Source organism: Populus euphratica, unplaced genomic scaffold, assembly GCF_000495115.2.
Source record: "Populus euphratica unplaced genomic scaffold, PopEup_1.0 scaffold49.1, whole genome shotgun sequence".
Taxonomy (NCBI): Eukaryota; Viridiplantae; Streptophyta; class Magnoliopsida; order Malpighiales; family Salicaceae; genus Populus; species Populus euphratica.
In genome coordinates, this window is record NW_011499875.1 from 183,798 (window position 1) to 209,163 (window position 25,366).

Below are 25,366 nucleotides of genomic sequence, written 5' to 3' on the forward strand. Positions count from 1 at the left end.
GAAATGCTTGGGCATAAAAAATTGAGATTCAAGTTTTTTAATTGATGATTTAAATATTTAAAAAAAAAAGAAATAATAAAAAATTAATTAATAAAAAAAATTAATAATTCAAAAGAAAAACAAAAAAATACATATTAAATCAAGTGAACTCACAAAACTTGAAGATAAAATTTAAATAAATTAATTTTAAAAAATAAATCCATACTAGCTTTTAAAATTAATGATCTTGATCATGAAACTGGGGGCTAGCTCCATAAATAAAATCATAAAAAATATTAAAATAAAATTAAAAAAACAAAAAAACATTAGTTTAAAAAAAAACTCAAATAAACCTTATAAATCTAATTTAATTTTTTAAACTCATGAGTTATTAAATGTTATGAATAAGTTCAATCAAGTTTTTAATCAATTTAATTTAAATAATAAAATAAGAAAAACATTGATAATTTGTTTTTTATAAAAGCAAAAAAGATATTAAACAACAAGAATGAAGACCAGGTTTAAAAAATTAAAAAATCATTGAGGTGAAATTAAAAAATAATATTTATAATTTAATAAATTATTTATATATTAAAATGTGATATGGGAATGAAATTGAGAGATATTTATAATTTTATAGATAATTTAAAGATTAAAAAAATAATCAAATGAAAAAGATAAAGGAGAAATAAATTGCAATTAGTGGCTAGAATGACTTTCAAGTTTACAACACAAAACCAATATAGAATAACAAGAAAAGATATTTACGAGATAATTATGTTGGTTTTGTTATTAAAAGTATAAAAGTAACTGTACTATTAAAAAAATTAACAAAACCAAAATGCCCTTGTGTTTCAGGCATTATGTTATCTATTACATAGTTAAATTAATGACTTGACTATACAATATAAAAATTAAATAATTAATCTAACTCTATACAAATTGTAAAAGTTTTTTGGTGTCATGGTGAGAGGATAATATCTCGTCCCCAGTACATAATTCGAAGTTTTTTTTTTTTCACCAGGAGCAATCATATCATGTTACTGTTTCAATAAATAGTGAAATATCTCAGTGCAATAATTTCGTTGTCACCTTTAGCTTTTTTTTAAATTTATAAAATAAATAATTCAAAAAGATAAAGTTGTTATTCATTGTTTTTAAAAGATAAAAACCAAGAAAAACATAACACTAACCATAAGAGTTCCGGCTAAAGGTTTGCTTGCACAACCGGGGAGAATCAAGGCCATCCTGCGTGCCCTCGTCCATGTTAATGTCTGTTTTCCATCCTGATTTACGCGTTGACTCTGAGTTTTTTTTCACAAGAATCCTAAATGAAGTGATTTATTAAGAAATGAGAAGGTCTTGCAAGTAAGGTTCTGACCTAGCGGTAGAAGGGGCTTGTCTCCTTTCTCCACACCTGGATTCGAATTTTACCTTGCACGTCTGTCACCCTCGCGGTGTCTTACCTGCTCACTGGGCTTGCAGGATGTTCAATGGGCCGTGTGGATTAGCCGTGGTGCGTGTAAGCTGGTCCGAACACCCCATATAAATCAAAAAAAATAAAAAAATGAGAAGGTCTCGATCTCTCGCCTGAATCGACATGGCACCATTGAAACCCAATTTCAAAAGACAGAAATGTCAGGGCTTGAAATTTGTTTACCAATTAAAAGTTCGTGTCCAAAAGTAAAGCTTGAATTGGGATCTTAAACCTAAACCAGTCTATTAAATCATAAAAACAAAATATGAGTCTAAATTTCAATTATAAAAAGACCACAGTAGTCAAGATACGGGCCTTGTCCATCTGTCACACTGGATGCATCCAAACATAAAAATCGAGCTCAATGCCTTGTCATGTTTTTTTGTTGTACAAGTCCGCGAAGAGAAAATTGCTAGTGGTAAAAAAATAAATAAAAAAAAGTGCACAAATATTGAGCAGTAAAAACAACCAGTCAATGATAGCCTCGTCGTCGATCAAAAAGGTTCCTCGTGAGTTTTTTCACAAAAATAAGAATGTTGTTATCAAATTATTGTCAATTACCTTCTTTTTTTTTTATAATAGCCTATTACTTTTAGCATTTCAAGAGTGTTTTTATAAAAAAATTTAAAAAATAGATATTTTTTTGCTAAACATTAATATTTTATATTTTTAGATTATTTTGATATAATAATATCAAAAATAAATTTTAAAAAATAAAATTACAAATTAAAAACAACCATGATCATAAATATCATATTATTAGATTGAACAATATAATTGAAAATGTACTGGGCAGGGCATGATTGAACATGATAATAGATGAGATTGGATTGGACTATATTGGAATACACCACAAAATACATTTACGTGTCTTGTGTCCGGAACACACTAGACAGTATTTGAAATTTTATCAGTTTTTTTTAGTTCTCATATTTTATTTTTATGACATTTTAGTCCTTAGTGGAAATATTCTAATTTTATGATTTGTATAATTTAAACCCTTAATAAAAAAGTTGTTTGCAATTAAAACCCTACATGTAAATATTCATTTTACAAAAAATTGGGAAAAATTGACTCTGCCAAATTAAAAATAAATGATTGATAAATATATAAATAATAGTTGAAATGAAAATTTTAAGAAATAATAATTTTTATTCGTGGTTCTGGACAAGCTTGTTCCACCCTCCATGATATACAGGAAATTAATATTGATAAATTGTCTGGTATAAAGAAAATCACTTTAAAAATTACAACATAATAAATTTTAAATAAAACCTAAGAAACAAACAAAAACATGGATGGTTATCAAATTAGAAATAACTTAATTATCTTGTTTGGTATATTAGAAACTAAATCGGACATGTTGATCAGAACCAAGGACTTAGCGAACGTAAAAGGAGGCATGAAGGGGATTGCTGCGAGGCACAAGCACTAAAGAACGAAGGATCTTCTCGTGGCTCGTGGAACTATTCCTGGTGCAAAAAAAGCCAAGTCCGGCGATGTCTGGATCGTCTCGATCGGATGATCAAGAGCGACCGACGTGTGTCATCGATGAAGGACAGAAGTGGCGGTGCTGGTGACGTTATCTCCTATCTCGTTTTCTCTCTTTCTATGTTGTTTTCCGGTGGACAAGCCTGGACTACCAGGCCTTGAGCGTGGCGCGTCTAGGTCAAGTGCGCGCCCCAACGTGCACGTTCAGGCCCTTACCTCTTTTCCTTTCCTTTCTTTGATTTTTTTTCTCTCTCACTTTTTTCCTTTTTTCTTTGATTTTCTTTCTTTGTATCTTCTTTTCACTTATTTTTTTAACTTTATTTTTTGCTCATTGTTTTCTTTTCACGGGGGGAAATTAAACGATAACACTAACCATTCACGTTTCTTGTTATTAATATACTTTTGATCATTGTTGTGAGATTCATAGCTATTGTTTTCTAATGTCTCTTATTTCTAGCTTAAGGAATAAAAATGACTCCTCGGTTGTTTAAGAATAGGAGCGGTGGTTTTTCAAAAAAATAAAATAAAATTGGGAGAAGTATTAAAATATTATTTTTATTTTTTAAAATTTATTTTTTATATTAGCATTAAAAAAATATAAAAAATTATTTTAAATTAAAAAAAAAAAGGGTTGAAACTGACTCTCGGTGGAGTGGATTCAAGTTTCTGTAGTTCAATTAACCATGCATGGGAGGAAAACTATCAGTTATTGTGTACTTTAGAATTTCTCAGCTTACATGAGACAAAATTATTAAGCTGCATTAAAATATATATATATATATATATTTTAATATCAGTATATTAAAATCATAAAAAAATGAAGATTTTTTTTTAAAAAAAAAAAACAGTTTGGAAAACATACTGAACCACGTTACAGTTACAAACACAAACGTTCAAGAGAGTCAAAATTGTCCTCTTTGGATATAATATCACAGGAGGGAAGGAGAGGTAATGGCTAAGAGAGACATTAAGCTTTATATGAATATCCCAAGAGACGTTTGTCTAGAAAAATAACACCGTGAGATGTTAAAAGGGGTAATGCAGCACTGAAACGATGAAGCCATTTCTTTTATAGTCAAAAGAAAAGAAACTTATTCCTTTTTGAAAAAATACATCAATATTATAACTATTTTTCTATATTATCTAAAACTATAACTTATAATAGTCATATTAATATTTTATACTTGTGATAATCTGGTAGTAGAGCATTTATTTTATTTTATTTAAATTAAAAACTATCACGAAAAAATTATATTAGGTTTATATTAAAATTTAAATTTATGACATTAACTAGATATGTATCTATAGTAAATAAAATCAAAGCCTAACGTAACAGAGAGCTTACGGTGATTTCATATTTTTTGGGAAAACGTCATTGCCTGCTGAGGAACACAGAGCCCAGAGGAGCAGAGAAAGGCAGATTTTCTTAAAGGTTTGAAGGGACTGGTCAAGAACTAAAGTAGATTTTCCAGAAATCGCTGGAATCCGAACCTCTAAAGCTTTAAATTTAAACGAAAAGGCAAGGGTTTTTCGTTGGATTTGAATCCTTATGAACCGATGATAGAAACGGGATTCTGGATTTTGCGTTTGTTTCGCAGATGGAGATAAATGCTCAAATCAATGCTGTAATTTTACGGGCCTTCGATCTCGAAAGATGCATCGACTGACTAGTTATTAATGTTTGTTGCTTTTCTTGATTTTGTTTTGAAACATTTGAACCAAGTACTAGGAAAAAACATGTTCTCCTAGGAAAGTTACATTATACGAAGACTCGAAATACTATTATTGTAGCGATGCAACGATGAATTGCTTCCAAGTCATGAAACATTATGACCGGATACTGGGTATAAGATGGTATTTCCACTGTAATACAATTATTTTTTATAAATTATGTGAGATTAAATTAGTTATTTTATATTTTTAACAATAAAATTATTAATTTAACCATGCGTTAAATTATTTAATGCCTACTAAGGTGTTTTTGTCTTTCTATTTTTTTTAAAATAGTACAAATACTTTAATATTTTTAAAAACAAAACTAGCATAACTCTTTTACAGGAACTTTTAGATTATCCAATATTAATTTTTTATTGTAAATTTCGTGATTGCTTAAAGGTATTGTTCTACTTTATATCTATTAAGTATTATTAAAAAAAACTTGTAGGCATGTGCTATATGTAAAAGGTCCTCACAACATTTAAATAGTGCATGCAAGAATGTCAGGCTATCAAATGTTACTTTTTATGATAACATTTAAAAGATTTTGACTCCCTCGCGAGATAGGGTGGCATGAGCCTCGATTGCTTATTGAGCTCGGCATCAACTACTATTTTTTTTCTTTTTTTCTTTTCAAATTAAATTTTATATTAGTCCCTTTAAAAATTCAAACCAGTCCCTAAAATTTATTTTTTCTTCACAGCTAGTTATTGTTCTCTTGATTGTTATTATTTAATTTTAAATTATCTATAAAATTACAAATATTTTTTTATTTTTACTCATATTATTTTTTAATTTTGATTATCATTCTTTTGATTGCTATTTTTTTATTTTTTTATTATTTCTTTTACAATTTTATCATACTTGGATTTTTTCTATTGAGTTTTATCCTTGTATTTTTTGTTGCTGTCTTTTTTTTTTTGCAAGTTTTTTTTATCAATATTTTTCCTATGATTTTAATATTTAAAATTAAATTATTTAAGAATTAAATTTCTTAATTAAACTCGGGTCTATAATCCTAGTGATTGCGAGTTTTAAAATTTATATCAGGTTTAGAAGGTTCGTCTTAATCTACCTAGTTTTTTTCCCTTTATAAACTGATTTTTCTTATTTTTTATCTATTGTTTTTAGTTTAGTTTTGTTATTTTTTTTAGTTTGACTCGTACAAGTTTGGTGTCAGGTTCATGATTATGATCACTGGTTTTAAAGGTTAGCATGGGTTCATGTTTTTTGTTTTTTTTTTTAAATAGATTTAGTTTGACTCGTACAAGTTTGGTGTCGGGTTCATGATTATGATCACTAGTTTTAAAGGTTAGCATGAGTTCATGTTTTTTGTTTTTTTTTTAAATAAATTTATTTTAATTTTATCTTTCAAACTTTTTATAGTGATTTGATCCCCTCACATTTCATTATGAACCGGAGCAATGAGTTTTATTTATTTATTTTGATCATATTTTTTATAGTGATTTAATTAGCCAAATTGAAGATCAATTACTTTTTAATTTATTAATTACGAATAAAATTAAAAGACAGGTGATCAAAGTAAAAAACACAAAAAAACTAAATAGTTGTTTCAAACTTGACTAAAAAAATGAATTTGATCCTTTTACTTTGCAATTCACCTATTTTTAGTCCCTTTAGTTTTTTCAATATTTATTTTTTATTTACCTATAACTTCATCTCTCTTATTTGCAAGTCTATGGTTTGGGATGGAAGAAAAAAAGTTATCAAATTTTGGTAAAACATAAATCAATTTACACCAATTCTAAATACCAAAATAATTTTTGATATTAATAAATTTTATTTTACTATGAAAGTCCAACTTGGATATTCTTTCACCCTCAAATTATTTGAAAGAGTAGATCTAACATATGTAAATTTTTAACTTGCAGGTTGATTTTTTATTTTTGAAGCTTTTGGATTATTTGAAGGTATTAACAGTTCATTTATGTTTTTAGGGTGATTTTTTTTTAATTTTAAAACAAAAAAATGGTTGAAAACTTAATTATCATTCCGCCCAACCCCAAAATAAAAAATAAAACCTGCTTGCTCGGCGATACCAAACAGCCGTTAACTTCTGGCCCTTTCCGTCCAAAATCAACAAGTTAAAATTAGGGTTTTTTCAATTTATTCCGATGTCTGCTCTTTTTCCTACCAAATAGTTATTAATTTTTTCCGGTGTCTGATCAGGGCTTGGTGAAACAAATGGACTGGGGTTTTGTACACAAAGCTTGGGAGAAATGGGCTTCCATTAACGTTGGCTCTTCTACAGGTGAACCATTGAAGGCTGCTTTGCTTATTAACTATGATCCAAATGCACCGTCTCGCTTGCTTTCTATCATGTAAGAGAAAAGAAATTATAATTTGAAACCCACATATGATTTAGTTTTGTTATGTTTGTTAAAGTCTTGATTATGGCGTGGTGGTTTTAGTGCAGAACAAGAAGGTATCAACGCTGTTCCCACTGAAGTGAGCCAGTTTGTTGATTTTGTTAAAAGGAATAAACTTCATTTGGAGAACTTTACAATCGGGCAAAATCAATGTAAGTTTCGCTGTGGTTGCTTACTGAAGGACTTTTATTGGTTACAAGTATAGTGAAGTGTTGATATTAGTGAATGCAGAGTTTTTTTTTTAGAAACCAAGTTTGTTTTTCTTGATTTGGAAAAGAAATCTGTCTCAGTTAAGATCATGTGCTTTTATACTGCAGCCTGTAGCTCAATTTACGCAGCTTAGAAGAATTATTGAGGATATTTGGTTTTGTGTTTTTGACTTGTCAAATGTGCCCCTCCTCGCAAATGTACCTCATGGATGACTGATCGAACCTTAAAATGTGTTTTCAGAACATTTCTTTTCTGCCCTTCAGAGTTTGGGCATTATCGACTGAATCAAATAGGATTTCTGCTTGCTTTTGTTGTGCTTGGGATCAATAGACGTGTATTCTGCCTTCCCAGTACCTTTGTTTCTCATTACACAAGCAGGATAGAAAAGAACATACCAATCACTCTTGTTTCTTGTATTTGGCAAAGAAGTAGATAGGTACACTTACAACCCTGTCATGTGTAATACTATAATTTCATAGACATTCTAGCAGTTACAAATGAGAACATTCATTAGTTTCCAAGACAAACCTGAGTGAAATTTTTTTGTTATTTTTGTTTCAATAAAATTAAGGTTTTCTTTTGACTAGAATGATGAGAACAATCTTCAGTCAGAATTGTGATCTTCTAAAGTCAAAGCATGCTGTTCGTGCAAGTCATTGCAACTTTCCTTGATGCTAGCATTTTTGCGGACCTGACTGCAATTGCTTGGAAAATGCCCCATGACTTGCATTCCTTATAACATCACACATCCCACTAATTTTGTCTTGCACCATATCATTGTACATTTTTTCTTGTTCTCTTTATAATATTTATCTTACAGATCCTGAATTGGGTGGACAGATGTGGTTACATCCATTCATGAGAATTGTTTCTGTGCAAGGTCTATGACTTCATCAAAACCTGCTGGTGAAGGTGCCATCATCATGCAGACTTCAGCATTCCTCTTGGTTGCATTGTAATCCCCGTTCTGTTTGTTTCGATATTTTTAGTTTTGACTTTCATATTTGAACAGAGTTGGGCTGCTAATGTGAAGAAGTTGAATTTCATCTTGTCCTTTCATTCTGTGAACGTGGCACTGGCAGGTATGATGGATCCATTGGTGCAGCATCCCGTTCTATGGTGGCTGTTGATCAGTTTGCTTGGCAGCTTGGGCGAAGAAATCTGTAACTCATTTTATACAACGGTACTGGTGTAAGTCTCCTGCCCTGTTAGAGGTTCCTTAAATGGGTTTTGGTTTTTATCTTGTAAATTTAGTTCCTGATGTTGTTGTTTGTCAGAATCTTTTATCATTGGCTTACTGAATCATTAAATGCAGGTGTTATCTGTGTCTAGTTGGTTATGTGGACTCCAGGTTTGTGACAGAAATCATTGCTACCCAGTTTCCTTCAAATCTGAGCACTGCCTTTTATTCTAAGTAATTACATCAGATTTCCTTCAAGGATTGTCTCCATTCCGCAAGGTGACAGTGGTAGAAATCGAAGATGTCAAAACTCTTGCTCCTTTCAATTTTTCTTGTGACGTACAGTAGGAAATGATGCTGTTTTTCTCGCATGCCTGGGTAAATTGGCATGTAAATAATTTGTTGAGCTGTTGGACAAGGCATGCTTATGCAAAGGTAAATTATGTGCTGGATTAGCTGGGTCAGTAGTGGTTTAACAGTGTCCTGCTTTTGCTGCATCAATGACTACGGTTATAACTTCCCAGATGAGGGAACTGTTGGGTTATTCAGTAATGGAAACGGTATATATTTTTTTAAAAAATCCCAAATATCCTGTTGAACAGATATATAGTAATTTAAGGTTTAAGATTATCTGAATATTATATTTTTTTTTGTTTTGAATAATTGTTTTAAAGCTGAATTGTCATAAGTCACAGACCATTTAATTGGGCCAATGTTTTAAAGCTGAATTGTCATAAGTCACGGACCATTTAATTGTCTGGCCTTCGACGATAATGTAAGGATAATTTACATGGACTATATTAAAAAAATCTCTTAAACTCTTTTAATAGCCCCTTGCTATACTTTTGAATGTTAATTCTTTTGTGTGTTTAGGTATTTTTGAATTGTATTTTTGTATTGTCATCTAATCTAATGTAAAGAAAATAAAGAAAATAAGAGGTATGATTTTCTGTTAATGTCAAAATATCAATTTATTTTTTAAATAACATTACATATATGTCAAAATATCAATTTATTTTTTAAATAATATTACATATATTATTTTATATTTTGAATTGTATTTTTGTATTGTCATCTAAGAAAATAAAGAAAATAAGAGGCATGATTTTCTGTTAATGTCAAAATATCAATTTATTTTTTAAATAACATTACATATATTATTTTATAAATTATTCAATCAAGTCCTAACTTGATTGTTTTTAAGTCTAGAATTGTAATTTCTTGTATTAATTATATTTCAGCTCTCATTTTTTAAAATTTATTTACAAGTAAGTCACATTTTATTTATCATGTCATTTTAACTTTTAACCAATGATTTTTATATAAGTGACCCGTTAAATTTCATGATAAGTTAATTTATATATAATAATAATTTTAAATAAAATATGATTAAATAAATTAAATAATTAAATTTATTATCAATTAAACAATCATTTGATTTATATTTAAAGATCAGATATAATGTTTAGTTATGTATTATTATTCCTTAAATATTAGAAAAATCATAACCGAGTTTGCTTAATCTAATGAGTTTCTTGGTGTAATTATTATCCTTTCATAAAAAATATTCTAATTTAGACATTATAGAATGAAATATGTTTATTTTGTTAAATTATTTTAGTTCTTAACACTATAGTCATTAAATCTTTAAATAATATTTGAAACTCTTTTCAAATCTTATTTCATATTAATCAGAAATTTCACAATCAATACTATGTGAGAACGAATAAAATATTTTTTAAATTCATTTAGGATGATGAATTATTTTCTAATGACTAAAATACCTTTATATATTTTATATTATATTCAATATTTGTCTGTTTGTTACATTTCATTAAAACAACATCTGGTTAAAATCAAAACATAACACTCTTTGTATAAAATAAATTAGTGATATCAAGTCAAACGGTCACTTATATAACTATCACATGAGTCTTTCCATATAAATAGGGGATCTTTTCATATAGAATTCTTATATGGGTCAATTCAGTTTATACATCATCTGATTATCTGCATATTAGTTCAAAGTATTCCTTGTACTTTGGTTTATAAGAAAAACTGTTTTTTTTCATAAAAGAATGAATATGATATGCATTAGTCTCAATAACTGTAATTAATATTTAATCTTAATGGAATATTAACTAATAGCATTTATAAACAATGCTTTGATGCAATAAAAATGTTATAATTATAATAATTTTATAATTTCTTATGTAAAGTATTTTTGTTGCACGGACTTTATTTTTACTCTAGATTTATTAATCAAGCATTAGATTTATTATTTAAATATGATTAGATATTAAAAATAAAAAAACTTTTTATTCATAATAAATATATTTTACATGAATAAAATTAATGCTGAATCAACCGATTTGCTACAAATTATATTTACTAATAAGAACAACGTGCTATCCAGTATCCATTGCTTGGAGAGTGAAATGCTTGCTCACAAGGTTAATTGGTTGAGAGACCCTTGAAGTTTTGGTCAAATCCAACTACATCCCTGTCTTTTTTTATTTATTTGCTTTGCTTTTTCCTATTAAACACACTCCAATTAATTAAAAAAAAACACGAAAATAAGAAAGGAGAAGGTTAGAGTTTTATTGATATTGCATAATACAATTAAAATAATCAAAATGAATAGGTTTAATCTAAATATAAAGAGATTATATATAAGGCTAAACAAAGGAATCTAAAAAGAAAATGTAAAGACTATGCTACTCTTAATAAACAATAAAACAAAATAATTCTATATTTCTTTATATCTCCCCTCAAACTCATGATCTGGCAACTATAAGCATCAATAATTTGCCAAGTAAAAAACAAAAGTGGGAAAAAGAATACGATTTGGTAAAAAAAATCCATAACATGTAAAGAACAAGGAACATAGGGCAAAGTAATGATACGATGCTTGAGATGATGACGAGTAAGATGACAATCGATCTCAATGTGCTTAATTTGTTAATGAAAAATTAAGTTATGAGCAATCTGAATAGAACTCTGGTTGTCACAATATATAGGAGTGAGATGAGAAAGCGAAACTCTTATATGTGCAAGTAACCAACATAATTAAATAATCTCTTTGGTATTAGATGTCATAGCATAATATTCTGTCTCGGCTGAAGATCGAGAAACAATAAATTATTTCTTGCTCTTTCAAGAAATAAGAAAATCACTCAAAAAAATACAAAAACCAATAACAAACTTATGATTTGTAAGATCATTGTCATAATTAGCATCATAATATACACACAACTTCTAGGAAGAGATGGATAAAAATAAAAGACTCTGGAAGATTGTATTCCGAAGATACTGTAAAATAGCAAGAACAACAACCTAATAAATAATAATAAAAGAAAAAACAAACCAACTAACAACATAAACAACAAGAGCAATATTTGAATGAAATAATGAGATATATCAAACTCTCAATAACAGTACGATATAAAGTAGGATTTGACAAAAGTAAATCATTAGAAGAATAATACTTTACTCTAACCTCAATGAGAGTATCCACAATCTTATTATCAATAAGTTTAACCCATTTAAAAATATCTACAAAATATTTTGACTGGAAAATGAAATAACTTCTAAGTGGGTAGGCTACCTTAATACTTAAAAAATATCATAGAACTTAAATTTTTTAGCAAAATACCATATTGCATAAACTAAACGAATATTTTCTTAAAAGTTTTTAGTCACTTCATATAAAAACTTGTGAAAGTTGTATTTAAAATTAAGTCTCATTTCATAAAACCTGGTTTTGATATCATTTTAAATAATTCTAATAAATAAAAAAAATAAAAAAAGCTAGAGTTTTATTGATATTGTATAATGCAATTAAAATAATCAAAAGAAATACATTTAACTTGAATACAAAAAAACTATATATACACTAAACAAAGGAAACTAAAAAAAATAAAAATATAAAGTCTATTCTATCATGAATAAACAACAAAACAAAATAGCTATATATTCCTTCACATCTTCTACTATCATGTCTATGTCGATGCAATATATCATCTTCATTAGTGTTCCTTGAGCTACCACAGTTGAAAATTGAGATGTAATAACAACACACGTGAAGGCCGCATGCTATTTAACAGAGTTTAATACATGGAAGTCCAACGAACTTCAATGAAGACGGTGCAGTGGTGTATTGCTTTGACATATGATAGTTCAATGGATCAAAGTTAGGAAATTAAAAAGTCAAGGGTTTAATCAATAGTTCATATTCATGGTCCTCTAAGCCAATTAACCTATTTAAAAGTCATTTTCTTTAAAACATTATTGTTGCAAACTTTTTTTTTTATTTTAAAAAATCAAAACTTAAATTAATCCAAATTAATTGAGTGAGGTCAACGCCATCAAGTATAAGTATAATGTGTTAAGAGCATCTTCAATGTTAAATGAAAAGGCTAAAAATAAATAAATAAAATATTATTTTAGCTTTTGAATGATTATTTTACATGTTCCAAAAAAAGGTGTTGTACAATAACTGCTCAAGTAAACTAGTCATTAAAGCTATATTGTTCTCAAAGTCTTCCAGTTCGTTCTGGTAATGGACTTTAAGGTGAGCCATCTCTTTATTTTTTATTTTTTTGTGAAGTCTAGTATTTTAGACTCTAGCAAAAGATTTATATTTCAAATAATTGTCATGAATATTCTATAATTTATAAATGTAAAAAGATTTATATTTCAAATAATTGTCATGAATATTCTATAATTTATAAATGTAAATGTATTTTTAAATAAAAATCATTTAAAAAAACAATTGTTAAAATATTCTTTAAAAAAATTTAGCACAAAAAAATCAAAACTTGTGGCAGTTGAATCCTATAATTTAAAATGCATTAGTATAATAATGTTTTAAAACATGAAGTTACTTGTAGACTATTTGTTTTTGTAGTCTTAAAAATTTTAATTTTTTTATTTAAAATTATTTTTTTTCTAATATTTTGATTTGATAATATTAAAAATAATTTTTTTTAAAATAAAAAAAATATTATTTTAATATATTTTTAAATAAATATTTTTAAAATGCAAGCTATTATAATTTCAAATGATACCTACCACCCAAAAAAACCCTATCATTCCCACCCCCTTCTCTCTCTCTATCTCTCAAAAATTGAAAATAATAAATAAATATAAAAGAAGCCTCATCATTCCCACGTGGCTTCCCGTCAAACACTTTATACCTAAAATACCGCATGCAAATCAGTAAAGGAGCCCGTGTTCATTCACCTTTGTCTCCTCTCTCTCCTTTCAAAATGCACAGTCAAGACCCTCGCTGAAACGCACACAGACGCACTTCCTTGAAAAACCAGTCTACTTCCCCACTCTCTCTGCAAGTAGTTACTTTGTCTCATTCCTGCATCTAATTTCGATCAACATTTGCATTTTAAATTGCCCTTTACTAACAAATATTAGTATAATCCCTCAGAAAACAGAACCATATGTGATTTTCACTATCTCTCTCTCTTTAGATCTACAAATTTCTCAAAGATATAAACTTTACAAGAACCCATTTCATTTTTTTACACAAATTTAAAAGCCCACTTCACCAAACTCTCATTAGTTTCCTATAAATGTAATGCCTCTCGGTTTGAGATCTGAAAGGTTGAAGCGTTGAGGGGCCAGTGATGTAATTCGGGTGGCATTTTGTTGCGAGTGATATTTAAAGAGGAGCGATGGGATCCAGTGGAAGCAAGGCATATCGTGTTGGTGCCTCGTCGTCGTCGTCATCAAGTGGAAGTGGACGGAAGGGAAAATCTAAAGGGAGGAGTAAGGTTTTCCAGTCTTCTTGTTTGGGTACTTCTTGTGGATCTCGCGATAGTACTAGTGGTGACCATGTCAGTCGCTCTATCATTGCTCCATCTTTGACTTCTTTGGCTGTCTTACTTTTAGTTTTCTAAATTTTAATGCATTTTAGTTCTTCTGTTTATTCACTCACTCGTGTGCCATGCCAATGGAAAATGCATGTTTTCTTTTCTCGAATCGTGGAAAATGTGTTAACGTATCTTTTGAGGACTTGTGTTTATTAAGTATCATCATTGTTGTTGTTATGGTGCTATCATTGATTTGTAAGAATGATGCGAGAGTTTACTGGTTATAGGTTTTTGAAGGACTAAAGTTGTTTTACCCATGCTCTTTTAGGTTTGTGATGATGGGAATAAAGAAAATTGTGAAGGAAATGCTTCATCTACTAACCGGAATGAAATAGACTCCGATGAGGTTAAAATTGAGTGTTATGGAAAGGTTAAAGTGGAGCAATCTGATAAAACGCCCTGTATATCGTCGGATGTTGAGCTTGATGAATGGAATCACGCAAGTATCACAAACACTTCCTCTAGAACAGGTAGCAGCTCTGCTCGAGCTGCTGCTCCTACACAGTCATTGACCCTTCCAAGTCGGCTTCTTTCTCGCTTGAGTTTTATTCCCGGTAATGTGAGTTTTAGGTTGAGCAGAGCAGTGAGTTTAGGATCGTCAAGGGCATATCACACCCATTCTACCGGTCCCAGAATGTTTGAGGGTGAAGATGAGATTCGCCATCATCCACAGTCCGCCAATTCTGTTGTTGATGGAAATGGAAATGAAATACAACAAATTAGTGATTTATTGGCTACATCCCTGGTGAGTAGAACTGCTGCACATCATCATGAAGATACGGCTGCTGGTTTGCAGTTGCATAGTCAAGCACCTGATCTCTTGGACAACATGCAAGAAAACCAGAATATTTTTTCAATTCGCAATACAGGAAGAGATGGAGGTGGAAATAGAGTGGAGGTTGATGCAAACTTACGTTCTCCTAGAATGTTCAATGACATGGATGGGATTGAGACCAGACTTTCCGATAGGCGAATTGGAGCACGAGAACCTGCTGAGCGTAATGTTCGTTTTAGCCGAACCTTAAGTGTTGGAAGACTTCGTGATAGAGTTCTTCGTCGGTCATCACTGCCAGAACTTACATTTTGTCCCTTGCAACAAGAGAGAGAAATGAGAGGTTCTAGCCAGGATAGTGGGAGACAGGGAGTGGGTGGGGAGATGAGGGTGTCAGAATCTGAAGGGAATACTCAAACCTCTACAACTGCACTGGGTTATCCTCCATCTGGCATGTCTAGCTCACTGTTCAGCATTCAAGATCATGAGTTGGAAACTTCTAGAACAAGAGAAGCCAGGTATCGTGACTTGCTGGAGCATAGATCAAATTTCCTTGAACGGAGGAGAAGAATACGATCTCAGGTATGTAAATTCCCTATACTTTATAATTATTGAAAGTTTCCATAGGACATATTTTCATCTAAAGAACACATTGTGCCTGGCTTGTACCTTTTTATGTTGAACATTGAGTATTATATATGTTGTCGAACAGTATGTGGTGAAGTAGTGAATGCTTTCTACATGTAGAGCAGACCATTTGATGGTCTTGTTTGGGATTGACTTGGGCCAAAGCCATTCCTGTTGCTTATATAAAATTAACATTTCCTGCATTGTGCTTACCTGCTGTTGGAACAGTTTTCACCTGAAAGGCAATAAAAGGGACCCATCTATATCTGGGCTAAATCTCATGTCTCTTTCAGCCTTCCTTTCCTTTGTACTTCATTTACCTTTCCAGTGCTTGAAATTGAACAAATTACTGACCATCGCATCGAAGGGTTTAGGTTCGTGCTCTTCAGAGGTTGGGAAGCCGTTTCGAAAACCTCTCTGGACATGAGAGGTCTTGTATTTTATCTGGTCAACACAGAACAGGTCGCTGTACATGTCGTGTAAATAATCGAGACGCAAACTTAAATGATGACACAAGTGCAAGGGCTAGCATATCAAGAATTGTCATGTTAGCTGAAGCTCTATTTGAGGTAATAGACCGTTAACTTTGTGCTGTTTATCCTCCAGTTTTTATCTCCATTTTTTCTCCTTTTTTATTTAGACCTTTGTAAGCTGAATCTTTCATACTGTATAATCAGGTTCTGGATGAAATTCACCAGCAATCAGTTGTATTATCCTCTCGTCCTTCCATATCTTCACTTGGATCTGTACCTGCTCCTAATGAAATAGTGGAATCTTTGCCAGTTAAATTATATGCCAAGTCCCAGAAACATCAGAATGAGGATACAGCTCAGTAAGTAGCCATATTTGATCAGATTTTAGTGTGTTATATTTCTCAAATGGAAGTGACTAAATTTTTGTTTGAATAACTAAAATACAACAATGAATGTGTATCTATGCATGTATAGGGTTTTTAAATGCAAATAATTTGTATTCCTGGCTTCTGATTTTACATCAGGGCCAATATAGTGAAGGTTCTGTGTAGATACATTTTAGGGTTGGCAGTTGACAGTGAGGATTTCTATATATTTCCTCAATCCACAAACTTTAACTGCTTGTATCAGCTACATCTAGAAAAATTGCAATCTGGTTAACTGCTGGTGAAAAATTCTGCAAAGACTGTTTTGGATCAAGTATCTAAAGTGCCTGCCAGGCTCTGAGCATACCTTCACAAAATGAGAAATCCCATTGCTGCGACAAAGTGTTAGTCTAATACCTTGTGAACCATATCTCCTGTTAGCTCCTCCACGTGGTAACTTAAATCTCCTCAATCTTCCTAATCAGCCTGCTGTCCCAGTAATTAAGCACTGATTTTCTCCAGTTTCAATTTTGCCAATATTATGTCTTTTGCGCTCTAATAGGAACCCTTCAACCTGATTTGAATGGTACATTGAATAAATGCCTTGAAGGGATGCCTTGTTTATTCTTATCCTCCACTTTGCAACTTGTGGATTTCACACATGTTCCATGTCTGATTGTGTTGACATGGGCACGCAGGTGTCTTGAGGAAATTGCCAACTCTGAGCAATGTATTGTGATAAGATATATAATTGCTTCTCCATTTCCTCAAATCTCCTATTCTACATGCAGGCAGCTACATTGAAACCATCTAATGTATTATGTAGTTAAGCAGTCGACATATTCAGTGTACAGTTAGTTACCTTCATATTAAGTACCACATAAAGCTCACTTAAATAAAGTTTGTGATCTTCTTCTTCTTCTTCTTGTCATGAAAAGGTGTCATATTGTGTGTAAGCATTATTTTTTATTATCTGCAATCTTTTGTGTAAGTTTTTAATGCTTGTTCCAGGTTAGAAGGTTCACCTAGCAGTCTTTCTTCTGTTTTCATAATCTTGTTATTTTCATTACATTGTTTTATGCTTTTCTTATCCAAGTCAATGAAGTTTGATTGAATTTTCATATTGCATCACTGTCTCTTTATCATGATTGTCTTTTTACTTGTGCTCCTCTCCCTTTTTTCCATTTAAATAACAGATGTTACATATGCCTTGTGGAATATGAGAAAGGAGACAGCATGCGAGTGTTGGCTTACCATCATGAATTCCACAGAACATGTGTGGAGAAGTGGCTTAAGGAGATTCACAGGTATTCTTTTTGAACCCTGAATTTATAACTAACAGCCAATAAATACATGCATCTACACATGCATGTTTAAAATAAACTCTTCTGTTGTGAAAGTACACAATTCTTATTTGTCCTTGCTTAAGTTTTTTTTTTTTTTGGTAATGTTAAAGGACAGCTCTGCAGAAAATTTGAGATTGTCAAATTTGTATTTGCAGTACACATGACTCATGTGTTGGGTCACTGACTAGTGATGCTAATATAAGTTGATAAAACTGACCGAAGGTTACACAATGTTGATTAGAATGCCAAGCACAACTATCAGAATGGCTCCAAAATTTCGTTTGTTGCTAGATCAGAGCAGCTATGCAGAACTCCAGTATATTTTCACTCTTTGTACTTTCATGTGGGGTCCTTGTCTATTGTAAGTAGGTCCCAAATGATCTAACAGAAGGTGCTCTTCACTGGAAGCGCTACATAACTCCTCATATCATAAGGCTTATCAAATTTGTATCATCTGACTTTGTTCTTGTTGAATCACTAGAAATCTTAAAATGGATCTGGGCTTTTGGGTTTTTCTTGGTGCTGTGAGTTCTGCATGTCTTTCAAATATGCAGCAACAGATTTTTTGTTGAGATTTGTTTGATAGCAACCTCGAGGTTGGCCTGATTTATATCTTTGTTTATACCCAATGGCTTGCCTGACTTGTATAATTGAGTGCAAATTGTAACCCGCAAGAGGAAATTTGTTACTAACATGACAACACCGGGTCTTAAAAGTTACGACTTATAACCACTGGCTGTCTGTCCCCATGAGAACATTATTATGCAGATTGAATGCTTTGCATGCTAGCTGCTGGTGTAATGTCAGATTGCTCCCTCGTCTTTTAAGTTTTAATTTTATATTGGCAGTGTATTATCTAGTCGTTTGACTTACTTTTTAATGGTTTGCAGGGTATGTCCACTTTGTCGTGGTGATATTTGTAGATCTGAATCATCGCCTGCTGAGAACTAAGGCGACCAGTTTACAAGCAGCTACCTGATGACCTCAGGAACTCCTGCCATCACCAAGTTCTCCAGCATGACAAATGTCTCAAAAGTTCAGTCCTTTTCTAACAGCACAGGTGATTTTTCTGTGGTTTCAGTGCAAGCTGATTAACGTTGAATTCTGGCTGAAATGGACTGAACCATGGTTTGAGGTGGTCGGCTGTATGTGGGGTGGAATTTTTGCTCATTCCATTTTTTTCATTTGGCCTAGAAACCCAAATGATATATTCAGCAAAGAGGCTCTTTTATCATATTGAAACGTCAAGCATCTAATATCAGTCCTTCCATTTTTTTGGTGCTTATTCTCACAGGGATCCAACTTGTAACGATTTCTCTTGTTCACCACCGTGTATTTTATTTTCGAAAGTAATACAAAATTTAGTGATCCCAGTATTTGATTCAATCAGATATCTTCTCCATGAAGGTTATGAAACCAATAGATTTTCAATCTCGGACTCTGGAGCCCCTAATCCTTCTAGTTCCATCTTGAGCCTAATTAGTCTAATTTTTATGGTTAAATCTAAAAATCCCACAAAATGAATCCTAATCCCTTCTGCCACTGAACTCTTAATACCATATCACACCTTCCTAACTAGATTACGGGGGCCTATATTTGTAATTGACCTTTACCCCTACGGATGACTGCGATAAAATTCCCAACCTAGCCTTCTTAGTCATGCTTCGGTAGAGAAAATCATGAGTGCTCCTTGTATCAATAAAAAAAACGAGGAAGTGGCTGTTAATCCTTGCCTTCACCCTCCTCGCTTTAGGGTTTAAGCTTCCCAGCATTGCATGTGCTGAAATCTCTAATTGTATTTGTATGGCCTTCACAAACAACTCATAACTGGTCAATGCTCTTGTCTCCTCCATTTCCTGAAACCATGTTATCACCTTTCCCTCCATGTGAATGCTTGCCGTGAATAACATATGATGTGTTCTGATAATTGAGAAGAAGGCTAGGTTTATATTACCAACTCATGAGATTATCGCTGTTAAATTGTGGAAAATCCAACTTCACTTGTCTCCATTGAATCTGTTGCTGGCCTTTTGGTGGCTCGGTCTCATTCAATAAATTGGTTGTTCCTCCTCTTGCTGATGATCCAAGTTGGTTACGGTTTCAATAATCGGAACATTTGGGTTCCACCAAATATTGCAAATCAGGAAAACCTGGCTCTGATATCAAATTGGAATAAATTTCAAATTGAATTTAGGATAATAATGAAAATTTATTGAATTCAAGGACTGGATTAGAAATGGGAAAAAGGATTCAATTATCTATAACTAAGGACTCAATTAAATAAGACCTAGAATTTCTAGGTTGATTCAAGGTAATATAGGCCTCCAAGAACTAACAAGATAGTCGATAATAGTTTTATAACAAAGAAAAACGATCCAATATTATTTCTTAAATAACAACAAAATGAATCAATTTGAAATTCAAATACATTGGGTTTGAATTTGAAAAGATCCAAACCATGTTGCAATTATGGGTATAATTTTCTCCTTGATAAGAAAACGTCTTTGATCTCCTTTCAGAGTGCCCGTTCCTAAATATAGCCCTTCCTTCAACTTTCTTCATCCTAATCATCCATCCACCCTTCAATTCTTTTGAATATTCAAGGAGTATTTGGACGATGGTAAAATTTAATTTTTAAAATGTTTTTTTTTAATATATTAAAATAATATTTTAAACATCAATTCATTAAAATAATTTTTTATTTTTATAAAAAGACAAAAAAACTTTGAGCTTTTCTTGCTATTCCTTCTTTGTCGGCCACAACATATACCTTTAAATAACAGTATTTTATTACTTGAGAAGCCCAACATGAAATAAATAAAAATGATATGCATATGCTACCATGAGCTTATGAAATAAATATATTTAATAATATTATAATTATAAATCAGTATTAAATAAATAATAAAAATTAAAGATATAATAAAACTAATATTATATGATGAAAAAAATTATGTTGGTGATTAGAGACTTAGAAAATGAACAAAATAATTTATAGTAATTCATAATACTTTATGAAGAAAGATACAATGATTTTCCTACATGATTTAATTTTATTATTAATAAAAAATAAAAAACAATTATAAAGCTAATTTTAAAAAAATCATTAAAAAAACCATTTAGAGAAAAACTGTAACAATTCATAGTGTTTTGTAAAGAAAACTGCAACGCTTTTCCCATATGATTTAGCTTTATTATAATTATAATTCTTAATCAACTCAATATTACAAAAAATAAAATCAATAAAGATAATTTTTTAAAAAATCATAAAAAAATCATATCAGAAAATACTGTAGCAATTCCGGTGTTTTAAAGAAAAAAATAGCAAAGCTAAATTCTCTATCAACTCAATATTAAAAAAATAAAATAGATAGAGATAATTTTGAAAAAAAAAACATAACAAAAAAAGCACAAAAAATAGAAAAAAAAACCCTTGTTGGAAACACTATAGCAATTCACAGTGTTTTGTGATGAAAACTACAGTACTTCCCTATATGATTTAGCTTTATTTGTAATTATAATTCTCAACCAGCTTAATATTAAAAAAAAATAATTAACAAAGATAATATTAAAAAAATAATAATTAACAAAGATAATTTTAAAAAAATCATAATAAAAAAATCATGTGCAGAGATACTGTAGTAATCCAGAGTATTTAATGAGAAAAGTTACAATGCTTTTCTCATATGATTAAGCTTTATTAAAATGCTAAATTCTAACTAGCTCAATATTAAAAAACTAAAATTGACAAAAATAATTTTGAAAAAAATTATTACAAAAAAACACAAAGAAAACTGAAAAAAAGTCATGTGAGGAAAAACTGTAGCAATCCATAATGTTTTGTAAGGAAAGCTACAATTTTTTCTTTACATGATTTAGCCCTACTTGTATTTACTTATAATTATAATTCTCAATCAGTTCAATATTAAAAAAATAAAATTGACAAATATAATTTGAGAAAAAACATAAAAAACAAAAAAAAACCATGTTGTAAAAACACCGTAGCAATCCACAGTGATTTGCAAGGAAAGCTATAGTGCTTTCCTCATATATTGTAACTGTAATTTTTAATTAAAAAATAAAATTGATAAAGATAATTTTTAAAAGAATCATTAAAAAAAACAAAAAAAAACTATGTTGATAAATACTTTAGCAATCCACAATGTTTTAAAGGAAAAAATTACAAAACTAAATTTTCAATCAGCTCAATATTAAAAAAAAAAATCGACACATACAATTTAAAAAATATATAAAAAATAGAACAAAAAAATTATATGGAAAAACATAGTAGCAATCCACAGTATTTTAAAGGAAAAAATTACAAAGTTAAAATTTTAACCAGAGAGAAGCCCAACATGAAATAAATAAAAATGATATGCATATGCTACCATGAGCTTATGAAATAAATATATTTAATAATATTATAATTATAAATCAGTATTAAATAAATAATAAAAATTAAAGATATAATAAAACTAATATTATATGATGAAAAAAATTATGTTGGTGATTAGAGACTTAGAAAATGAACAAAATAATTTATAGTAATTCATAATACTTTATGAAGAAAGATACAATGATTTTCCTACATGATTTAATTTTATTATTAATAAAAAATAAAAAACAATTATAAAGCTAATTTTAAAAAAATCATTAAAAAAACCATTTAGAGAAAAACTGTAACAATTCATAGTGTTTTGTAAAGAAAACTGCAACGCTTTTCCCATATGATTTAGCTTTATTATAATTATAATTCTTAATCAACTCAATATTACAAAAAATAAAATCAATAAAGATAATTTTTTAAAAAATCATAAAAAAATCATATCAGAAAATACTGTAGCAATTCCGGTGTTTTAAAGAAAAAAAATAGCAAAGCTAAATTCTCTATCAACTCAATATTAAAAAAATAAAATAGATAGAGATAATTTTGAAAAAAAAAACATAACAAAAAAAGCACAAAAAATAGAAAAAAAAACCCTTGTTGGAAACACTATAGCAATTCACAGTGTTTTGTGATGAAAACTACAGTACTTCCCTATATGATTTAGCTTTATTTGTAATTATAATTCTCAACCAGCTTAATATTAAAAAAAAATAATTAACAAAGATAATATTAAAAAAATAATAATTAACAAAGATAATTTTAAAAAAATCATAATAAAAAAATCATGTGCAGAGATACTGTAGTAATCCAGAGTATTTAATGAGAAAAGTTACAATGCTTTTCTCATATGATTAAGCTTTATTAAAATGCTAAATTCTAACTAGCTCAATATTAAAAAACTAAAATTGACAAAAATAATTTTGAAAAAAATTATTACAAAAAAACACAAAGAAAACTGAAAAAAAGTCATGTGAGGAAAAACTGTAGCAATCCATAATGTTTTGTAAGGAAAGCTACAATTTTTTCTTTACATGATTTAGCCCTACTTGTATTTACTTATAATTATAATTCTCAATCAGTTCAATATTAAAAAAATAAAATTGACAAATATAATTTGAGAAAAAACATAAAAAACAAAAAAAAACCATGTTGTAAAAACACCGTAGCAATCCACAGTGATTTGCAAGGAAAGCTATAGTGCTTTCCTCATATATTGTAACTGTAATTTTTAATTAAAAAATAAAATTGATAAAGATAATTTTTAAAAGAATCATTAAAAAAAACAAAAAAAAACTATGTTGATAAATACTTTAGCAATCCACAATGTTTTAAAGGAAAAAATTACAAAACTAAATTTTCAATCAGCTCAATATTAAAAAAAAAAATCGACACATACAATTTAAAAAATATATAAAAAATAGAACAAAAAAATTATATGGAAAAACATAGTAGCAATCCACAGTATTTTAAAGGAAAAAATTACAAAGTTAAAATTTTAACCAGTTCAGTTTAAAAAAAATAAAATTGACAAAGATAATTTTAGAGAAAAAAATAATTACAAAAAGAAAAATAAAAATAAAAAAGAGGAAAGTACTATAGAAAAAAAAAAGTATTGTAACAATATACAATAACATGTGAGGAAAGCTACAATATTTTCCCTCACATGTTTTAGCTTTATGTACTAGTTTTTATGCCCGCACAATGTTACGGTTGGTTTATCAACATTTGTATGTCATAACAGGTGCCTCATGCGCTAAACAAATACGACTATTTCATGCGCTAAACAAATAATTGACCAGTAGTTTCTATGTGTTAAAAGTCGAAAGCCACATATCAAATATTATGGAAGCAAAACGTTACAAAGTGTCATCTCATCCCACCAATGCACAATAATTTGAGATGTAGACAATAATATGAATACAATAATTTGTCATAACATAGTCTTAAAAGCAACAGAGGCATGTTCTAATCTTGAAGTCTAAGTTATATCCTGAAAGATAATCTGAAAGAGAAAATGAAGACCTGCAATGACCAAGAAAAGCCGATGATAAATAATAGAAAAATAGGAAAAAGAGAAATGCATAAAACTGACAACAAACCAATAGGCAACTATAGGTGAAATAAAAAAAAAAGAAGAAATGATGAAGAACCTAGGAACTAATACACGATAAAAAAAAAAAGTAAAATATTACAGCTAACTGTTCCAAAATCTACCTCTGAACAACCATATTACAAAAGCACAAAACTATACTTAAAAAATTAAAGAAAAAATCATGCAAGTTATAAATTGAGACATCAGCAAAAATCACTACTCAAATGGTGGCATGAGAAAACAACCTAAATAATAGCATGAAAAGCCAGTAAAGAAAAGCTTATAACTAGAGAAAAGCATACAAAAACATGATAGGGAATTGATTGGAAAGGAAAGAGAATGAACCTTAAAAGTATAAACATGTTTAAAAAATCAAGAAGCTGTAGAATACAACATATGTATACCCCTTCAAGGCAGAAATAAGCACACAAAATAGGGCTGGCTGAAGGAACAATTGCATTTCAGAATAAAAATATATTAAAATAGGAAAATAGAATGGCAATGAAAAGATCAAGCAACCCTAAGAGAAAACAAAAAAGATCAAGCAACAATGAAGCCAAAAACCTATCAATAGAATAATGCAAAAACCATCCAGCAAGGTAAGCTTTTCACACAAAACTAAACATGCATAAAATTGTAAAACAATAAAGAAAAACTACATGGAAGCTGCTGAATTTAATTTTTTTCCTAACAGACTCAATAACAATGAACTATAATAACATTGAAACAACTAATAAGAAACAATATCAAAAGGAAAAAAAAGCCTAAATAGCAAAATTATTACAAAAAAAATTGTTAATTATCCTTAACACAACAACCAAGACTAGTGAAAAGAAAAAAAAACTTGTGAACAAAATATTTTGAAGGCCATTCATCAAGACTAATCCATTATATGAAACCAAACATATACAAAACAATGAAATAATAGAGAAAAATCGAAACATGAAAGTTACTGCTCTCAATTTATTTTTTT

General features: G+C 29.7%; 2 protein-coding genes across 3 annotated transcripts; both read left to right on the plus strand.

Annotated features, from left to right (window-relative positions):
- The first annotated feature begins 6,692 nt into the window (after positions 1–6,692).
- LOC105128141 (uncharacterized) lies at positions 6,693–9,048 on the plus strand. 2 transcript variants are annotated; one of them, XM_011029668.1, is made up of 6 exons: positions 6,693–6,767; positions 6,854–7,005; positions 7,096–7,205; positions 8,104–8,218; positions 8,346–8,454; positions 8,579–9,048. In XM_011029668.1, the coding sequence occupies exons 2-5, from the start codon at positions 6,869–6,871 to the stop codon at positions 8,428–8,430; spliced, it is 447 nt and encodes a 148-aa protein (XP_011027970.1). In that variant the 5' UTR covers positions 6,693–6,767; positions 6,854–6,868; the 3' UTR covers positions 8,431–8,454; positions 8,579–9,048. The 2 variants fall into 2 exon arrangements, with proteins under 2 accessions (XP_011027970.1, XP_011027969.1); XM_011029667.1 differs by lacking the exon at positions 6,693–6,767 and having other exon boundaries at positions 6,774–7,005.
- Positions 9,049–13,644: 4,596 nt separating this feature from the next.
- LOC105128142 (uncharacterized) lies at positions 13,645–19,300 on the plus strand. The gene is made up of 6 exons (XM_011029670.1): positions 13,645–14,295; positions 14,600–15,685; positions 16,105–16,299; positions 16,408–16,562; positions 17,765–17,875; positions 18,805–19,300. Exons 1-6 carry the CDS (start codon positions 14,134–14,136, stop codon positions 18,863–18,865), a joined length of 1,770 nt encoding a protein of 589 aa, XP_011027972.1. The 5' UTR covers positions 13,645–14,133; the 3' UTR covers positions 18,866–19,300.
- Positions 19,301–25,366: the final 6,066 nt, after the last annotated feature.